Source organism: Haemorhous mexicanus, chromosome 12, assembly GCF_027477595.1.
Source record: "Haemorhous mexicanus isolate bHaeMex1 chromosome 12, bHaeMex1.pri, whole genome shotgun sequence".
In the NCBI taxonomy this organism is placed as follows: Eukaryota; Metazoa; Chordata; class Aves; order Passeriformes; family Fringillidae; genus Haemorhous; species Haemorhous mexicanus.
Window position 1 is genome coordinate 19,080,061 of NC_082352.1, and position 8,594 is coordinate 19,088,654.

Below are 8,594 nucleotides of genomic sequence, written 5' to 3' on the forward strand. Positions count from 1 at the left end.
TAGCTGGCATCCCTAATCCAAACATATCCAGACTTTGGCAGTCATGACCATAAATCTCCTATATGTGAGTCTGGATCCTGATTTTGTGGCCAGACCTTTTCTTTCAGCAGCAGGCTAAAAATCCACGTGCCAAGCAATTCCAGATTTTGTCCTATTTGGAAATCTCAGTTAAACTTCTCACTTCAGTGAGCCCCATCCATCAGCACCTCCATGGATTTCTTACACTTAATTTGCTTTATTTACCTTTGTTTTCCAGAAGTGAGGCACTGCAGGGAAGGGGCCAGGCAGCTGTTGGCATCCAGGTGCCTGCATTGCTGCAGAATTCAATAGTGACATCAGTCCAAAGGATAACAAGAAAGAAACAGATGAAACAAAATGGCCTTACCAATAATTAAATTAAATTTGATTTGCCCTAAAAGGTGAACAGATCATTGAAAACTTTTAAAGGACACAAACCAGCATCTAACATTGACCATTACATTTCTGTGGTGGTGACAAAAATGCAATATTACAATATTTTAAGTGTACAGACACAATAAATATTAGCCAAACATTTGCTGACTGAGTTTTGATGTGCCTTTCCCTTGGTTCTATAGGCTGAGTGTGACCTACAGCTGGTGTTAGATTTGCTCCTGAAATCTCCTTTCTGAATTTCTTTACTGCCTTGGTATTATCAGGGTGTCCACCTAAAACAGAATTCAAGTGCCACATTCACTTTATTTCATAGAAACCCCACATAAAACTCTTCTATTTCTGTAGCAACATGCATATGATACACCAGGCCTTTTATTCCCTGGTATATTCACAAACCAAAAGGCTCTATTGGAGTGCTGTGTTTCAAAAGAATATTTTGTTTGTTTGCTCTTTGCTTGTCAGGTGTGCAGGGAGGGAGGGGCTGGCATTTCCTTGGGCACAAATGGAACAGATGGAGGTGCCCGGGGGGGAATCAGGTCCTGGCTCAGGATTCATCCTCTCACCACATCTTCCAGAATTGCACCTCAAAGGTCTCTGACTGCCCCACATGACATTTTGGGCATTTCTGCACTCACAAGTAATTGTTTCTGGACCCAGATAATTGATATTGAACTACTGGTAATGTTCATGCACCCAACCAGCAATTTAACTGGGGGGAAAAACCCCAAACACCTAAAGATCCTGTGATTTGCATGGCAATACTCACCCCCATCTCCTCCTTCAGGTCTGTAAGAGCTCTGCCATTTGAAGCTGTCCTACCGAGTTGCCATGGCAACGAGAAGAAGGAAAAAACCCCATCAGCTCTGAAGATTGCAGTTTACAAGGACTGTTCTTCACTCCTCAGCCTCAGTTGCTCCAGTTTAGTTTGCAATCTCACTCAATCTGTCCAACTGTACCTTGGTGTTCGACAGCCTCCTCCCCTCTGCCCTTTGGCCCTGGATTCCTCCTGCAGGACACAAGGTTTACTCAAAATTTACTCTGAATGTTAAAAGACCACGACATCCAAACCCCACCTTGGGGGAGCTGAAAAAAAAAGAAAAAAAAAAAAAAAGAAACACCACAAAACCAGATTGACTCCATTTTTTTCTATCTGTTGACTTGTTGCTATTCAACTGTTCAGAAAATATTTTGTCTGTGGGTTAGTATTTGTATATGTATGAGTGTATGTATATATATATATTTATATAGAGAGAAGAGTTATACCACAGGTTTAGCTTTTATAAATTGTTCATCTGGAGGGTGAGAGAAGGGAGGGAGCAGAAGAACAACACAGCCACAGATGAATTGTAGCTGTCCCAGCACGGCTAAACCTGCTGTGTTTGCTGTCCAGAGCGTGGCCAGCAGCAGAGAGCCCGTGGCCACCCGGGCTCTGCCGTGGCCCTCCTCGTACCTCAGGTTCAGCAAACAAGAAATGCAAGTCCCCAGGGCTTGTTCCTGCTCTGAGCTGCTCCCCCTGCCCCAGAGGGAGCTGAGGATGCAGGAGGAGCAGCCAGGTGTGAGCAGCTCAGCCTGATCTGAGGGGCCAAAGGGCTGAAAGGTTGGCCGGGGCAGGTGACAAAGCGTTTTTATCGGCTCTGCAGGTGAGAAGCTGAGTGCAACAGCAAGGCTCAGTGCTTGCCAGAGCACTGATCTCTGCCTCAGCCTCTGGGCCAGCAGCAGCACGGGTGCCCTGTCTATAGATACCCTCACACCCACACAAACCCATCCTTTTGGATATATATATACATACATACACACGTACACACAGCTTCCAGTTAAGAGTAACGAGAGCATTTCTTTGTGAGTGTGAACTTACCACACCTGTTTGCAGACATGGGGAAAAAAGGGTGTTTGTTCTCTATGAATATGGATCCTTTTTTATTCTGTGAGCATGTAAGGTCAAAAAACAACAACAAAAAAAATCCTTCTAACTGTATGAAGATGATCATCTTGTTAATAAACTGTAAATGATCCATCAAAGCTCACACCAAATTTTTATAAAATTAACACAAAAAGTATACTAGTGACAGACTGTGGCTTTTATTAGAGCTTGCCAGTAACTAGGGTAAGGTAAGTGTCTTAGAATATTTTAATAAACCTGCTTATTTAAAGTTTAAACAAGAAAGCTTCCTTATGCAATAGAACTTTGCAGCTGCACTCTTTAGTTAGCATTTTTACAGTAATTATGGGTCATCCTCGATGGCATCCCTACCACAGTGAGAGTATGAGCACACCTTCCACACCACATATATGTTCCAATAGTAAAGATTCTTGGAAGCATTAAAAATGAGTCCAGACATACATTTAGTTTCCCATAATGCTACACTAGATATTAAGTGTGTGTTGGTGGTTAAAATTTGCTGTACAATAGCTTTTCTCCCACTTCCTGTATTATACCAAAATATCAAACAGTTTTTTTTATTTTTCTTTCTTCCTTTTTTTTTTTTAATCAAGAGTAATAACAACAGACAGAGGAAAAATGAGTTTGTGTTGTGAGCTTTCCTACTGTTGTAGATTTCTGGATAAGATATGAGCTGCCTTCAGACCAGTTTTTCTCTTCCAGCTTAACTCCTGCAGTCCTGACCAAGTAAGTGAAATCTCTGTGTCACCAAAGTGGCACCTGAGGGTCACTGGGAGCTGGCCAAGGACACCAGGAGTAGCTTTGGCAGCTTCAGGCATCCCAGCAGGGGAGTGCCTGATCCCAGCCCCTGCCCTGGGCACACTCCTGGTCCTCTCTCCCTGCCCATGCCTTGTATGGACCCCTCGCTGCTGCTTTGCCATCAACAATCAATCACACCTTTTTTATTAAAAAAAATTATATATATATATATTATTTTCGAGCAAATTTTTCCAAAAGGAACAATTTATCTACTGTATGGCACCTCTGGAATTCCGACGTGTATGTTCAATGAATGCACCCAAAGATATTCTGCACCCTGTGCTTTGAGCTACAAAACCTCTATCTTGAATAAAAAAATTATATCACCCTGCCCCACAAATACTCTTTTCTACTTGCTTTTTTCCTCTCCCCACCCAGCCAAACCCACCTCTGGAAAGACCCCCCTTGACTTTGGTGTCATTTCTGTCCAAGGCCAGAAAAATCTGCCCTTGCCTGCTTCAAACCCAGGCTCACAGAGCGTTGGGTGAATCATCCCCAGGGCAGCCAGAATGAGGAACAAAGAGAAAACTCTTCTGCCTGGAGCTCCACAAGCAAGGGGAAGACTCAAGATCTTTCTTCTTGGATCCACTGCAGGATTGTGACGTGCAGAGAGGCCAGAGCCCAGCTGAAGCTCTGACCTGAGCTGCATCCAAGCCTCCATTCCCATTTTCCCTTTATTTCTGCTCCCACATTGAAGCCTCCCAGCCTTTCCCAAGGGTCCCAGGCTCCCCACGGAGCCCATCCCAGCCATGCCAGGAGGAGGTGAAGCTGCCTTGTTCATGTTCCTCCCCATTTAACACAGACTGTGGCACGAGTGAGGATCCACAGGAGAATCTGAGTTTTCCTACCTGAACAAAGGGTGCCACCTCTGGCTCAAAAAACCAGTGTCCATTTCCTGAAACAAAGGAGAAACAATGATTTATCCATTTTTCTACAATATAATGAACAAGCAGAAGATTTACAAAATTGGTTGCATTATTTTCTAATAGTTGGTTCTGTTTAATATTAATTCAGCTTAATTAATTGATTCAACAACAATTCAAGTTTGCTGTTTTTGTAACATTCCCCTTATTCCTACCCAGCTGTTTCAGCCCCACCAACAGCTATGTCAGTCTGTGTTTGTAGGCCCATAAATGCTGTCTAGAGTTGGGAAGGCAGTGAACTTGTTGATTATCATTTTGTAACATTCACAAACTTACTTTTTATTGGTTAAAGTGATTTCCCTTGAAAAGGCTCTGTGCTGTTGAAACAAAAATTGGGAGTAGCAATCAGTGAGAGGGGTTCATTAGCAAGAGAGAGGTCTCAGTTTTGGTGTGCTTGCCAACTGAACCCTGCTCTGTGCTCCTTGTGTGTGCTTTTCCCCTCTGCCTGTGTGCATTTATTCATGTCCATTTTGCTCAGCAGCTGTAGGTATGAAGAGTAAAAACACGGGAAAAGAGCTGAATTTCCTGCTGGGTGTGGAGGAAAATGAGGTGAGGGTGGAACACTGGTAACACAGTCCCTGAGCCCTGTTCTCATCATGTTTACACTGCTGGAAGTCCAACAGCAGCTCCATCACCAGAGCCGTGCTCAGTTCATCACACTGAGGTGGAATTCTCCCTGCCCACTTCTTGCTTTTGGCTGTCAACAGTGAAGCTGCAATGTTTGTCACAGGACTGCTGAGGGCTTCCACTGAGCAGAAGCCTGGGGTTTGTCACGTCCAGCCACCCACAGGTGCCCTTCACCAACCACCTGAAGGTGTCTCCAAGGCTCCCAGAATAATTTGGTTTCACCTGGATTTGAAATGGATGGGGGTCACATAATTTGTTCTGTTCTCTTGCATAGTCATTTTTTGGATTACTATAATACAAACCTCATTTATTAAATTGTGGACTTAGAAGCAGTTTGTAGGGCCCTATCTTAAATGCCTTATCACTACAAAAAGACATCTACTGCATTGACAACTTTTGTCTTTCCTTTGCAAAGGCCTCCTGTCTGAAACACTGAGAAAGCTCCAATTTTCTTCTCAAATGTTACTAATCCACCCAGAGCAGAATTTTGCACACAAATAACTTCACACCACTTGGTCTAAAGGCTAAGTTGCTTTTGGGATAGGTTTAAAAATGTCTTATTTAATATTTTTTTAAAAATTAGTTATATTAATAAGTCACATTGGCTTGACACCACCAAGTCTAAAGCAAAGCTCTGCTCCTGTCTTGCCTTTTTTGCATCTCTAGAAACTCTGCTGTCTGAGAGATCCAGCCCCACGCTAACACAAAGAAAAATAAAAATAACAATTACTTCCTTTCAGTTACCTCTGTGCTCTATAATTAGCAGTCACATGCAGTGCACATCAGTAATTATCATTACAGCCATTCTCTTTAGAGCAGGCAGAGCTGAGCCTTTCCTGCACAAAGCACACGAGGCTGCCCTGCCCTGCCTCACCCCAGGACACTTGGGCTGCTTTGGCCTGGTCCCAGGGGGATGGATGCACTGCCCCACTCTCAGTGGAAGGTTTCTAGCTGCACAACTGCTATGTGTGTATATATGTAGATATATAGAGATATACACATATAAATATATATATTAAATATATGCAGGTGGAAGGAGATTGATACAACACGGGGAGCTTGGAATGAGCAGTTTAATTCCCTCAGTTAAGGATGAATTCATGGGATAAGGGACAGCATGGGCTGCATGTACTGAACCAGTCTGATTTAAAGCAAATAAAAAGGGCAAAAAGCCCCCACCCCAAACCCCAGGCTGATCTCAACTCTCCTGTTGTGTTTCTGCCACCCTGAGCTGTCCCCTCGTACCACAATTCCATCAGCTGAAGACATGCACCATTGCTTTCTGACTCATTTTCAGTGGTCTGGGGATCAGCAGGTCACCAGGGGTGGAAAGGGAAGGGTGTAGAGCCAGAATTCCTCATTCCTGAGCTTTCAGTGGGACAGCTGTTTGGGAAAGTTTCACCCAGCCTTGAGCACTGCACTCCTGCCCTGCATCAGCAAGTGCCTGCAGGCTGAGATGTGGGGTGAGAGGAATGGAGAGAGAGCCAGGCTGGGTGTTTGGGTGTGCCCACACCCCTGCCTGAGGAATCAGTCCGTGTCTGGGGGGCTGTGATGGGGAACTCAGCACACATCAGTTGTGTTGTTGCTGCCATTTCAGCCAGAACCCTCCTGTGAAACCACACCTACCCCAAACAACCTCTGTCCCCTGAAGTTACCATCAAGATTAATTTTTTTAACCATTTTTTTTCCATTTTTAATAGTCCAAGCAAGAAGGAAAACATTTTGTTTGATTTTCAAGATGCTTAATTCAGCTGCTTTTCCAGTTAATCATTCCTTTGGGCCCTAGTTGCTGAATCGCTTGCTGTTTCTGAGGTGTAAATAAACATTTTGATTTATGATGTGGTTGCAAAGAAACTTGTAATTTATTTGTGAAATGCTCAAATAAAGGATGTATGGGCTTTTACCTTCTGTCTGGACCTAGACCTTGCCTCAGGAATGGAGGGCCACAAAATGACCTCCAGACTGGCAAAGGAATGGAACAGCCTGTGCTGAACAGCAGAGACCCCGGGATGTTCTTAGGGAAGGAGAAAAATTGCAGCCTTCAGCTCACCATGATGTGGTTTGGAATGAGAACTGGGAGCTTAGAGAGGTAAATAGAATCACAGAGAATGGTTTGGGTTGGGAGGGACCCTAAAACATCACCTTTCAATGATCTAAAGATCAGGGACACCCTCCACCAGAGCAGGGTGGCCTTGGACACTCCAGGGATGGTCTGACCACACCAGAAAAATGTTTGCTCACACAAAAAGCAGAAGTGAATATTCAGGTAACAGCAATAATTTGCTGTCTAAAGCCCCATTTCCATTAGAGGTTGCCTTGAGCCAAACTTAACCCAGATGTCCCCAGGCTGGACTGCAGCCAGGAGCTCTCATGGGTGTTTGTGCATTTCCTGCCTCACCTGGCCCCCCACCACCACCAGTTCAGCTCAGAGGGAGCAGCCAGGCACAAGAACTGCACAAACAACACAGAAAACTGAACAAATGCCTCCTTACCAGGGAATTCCTGTTCCAGTGTAAAGCTAAACCTGCTGCCTTGCTGAAACTCCTGCAGGTTGCATTTCAGATCTTCTAGGAAGTCATCTAAAGTGACAGAGCCACACAAAGGTGGAATATCTCTGAAAATAGCCTTTTAATACCTGTGAGAGTAGAGGAAGCTGGGCAGGGAGGGCAGCAGTTGAAGCAAACATTTGAGTACAAGCCCCAGCAGCTCTCTGTCACCGAGCCCCACCTCCAGCTCCTGCCCATTGCTGAGGCTCTTTCAGGCTTTGAATCTAAAGGGGTTTTTTTCATGTGGTCCATAATAAGTGGAGGATGAAAGAGCCTACAAGAGGCTTGTGGTGTAATTGAGCACAAGGTCATCCATTACCTGAAAGCCACAGCAAACCTGGGTCAGCTCCTTTGGTCTCAGCTGAGGTCGTTGTCCTAAACCAACGCTGTGCCTCGAGAGAAGGCTGGAAACAGCACAAAGCTAAATCATAAGCAACAGTAGTGTTAACAGAGAGAGAAAATGCTGGATGGTTTTCAGCTGGGGGAAGTTTGTGCTGCCCTTTGAACCCTCCTGTGTCTCATCTCACAGCTCCTGCTCTGCACGCTGCTGTTAGCTGGGAATTTGCACAGCTCAGCCCAGCCATGGCTTTCCTCCAGCAGCAGTAAATCAGAACAGTCCCCCTGCCTTCAGGACAGCCTTCTTACCTGCACAAACAAAGCAAGGGTCACTGCTCCTGCTGCAAAGCTTTTGGGAGGCTCAACCTCCTCCCCTCTGGCCGGACTCTGCTCATCCTCCTGCTGACCTTTGGCTGCTCCCGTGGTCCCTCAGTGAGTGACTCCAGTCCAGCACTGCCCAGCTGTGTGTGGGGCACAGCCCATCCTCTCCTTCCCCAGCCCTCTGCTCCACATCCAGCTGTGTGTGGGGCACAGCCCATCCTCTCCTTTCCCAGCCACTGCTCCACATCCAGCTGTGTGTGGGGCACAGCCCATCCTCTCCTTTCCCAACCACTGCTCCACATCCAGCTGTGTGTGGAGCACAGCTCATCCTCTCCTTTCCCAACCACTGCTCCACATCCAGCTGTGTGTGGGGCACAGCTCATCCTCTCCTTTCCCAGCCACTGCTCCACATCCAGCTGTGTGTGGAGCACAGCCCATCCTCTCCTTTCCCAACCACTGCTCCACATCCAGCTGTGTGTGGGGCACAGCCCATCCTCTCCTTTCCCAGCCCTCTGCTCCACATCCAGCTGTGTGTGGAGCACAGCTCATCCTCTCCTTTCCCAGCCACTGCTCCACATCCAGCTGTGTGTGGAGCACAGCCCATCCTCTCCTTTCCCAACCCATGGCTCCACATCCAGCTGTGTGTGGGGCACAGCTCATCCTCTCCTTTCCCAACCACTGCTCCACATCCAGCTGTGGGACATCACCACCAGCTCTGTGGCTGGATGC

At 46.0% G+C, this 8,594-nt stretch overlaps 1 protein-coding gene across 1 annotated transcript in view; it reads left to right on the forward strand.

Moving 5' to 3' along the window:
- Positions 1-6,565, forward strand: part of CDH13 (cadherin 13) — a 445,340-nt gene extending 438,775 nt beyond the window's left edge. The window contains exon 14 of the mRNA XM_059857431.1: positions 1,199-6,565. Coding sequence (XP_059713414.1) covers positions 1,199-1,206 — 8 coding nt within the window. The 3' untranslated portion in view covers positions 1,207-6,565. The remainder of the gene's footprint in view (positions 1-1,198) is intronic.
- The last annotated feature ends 2,029 nt before the right edge of the window (positions 6,566-8,594 follow it).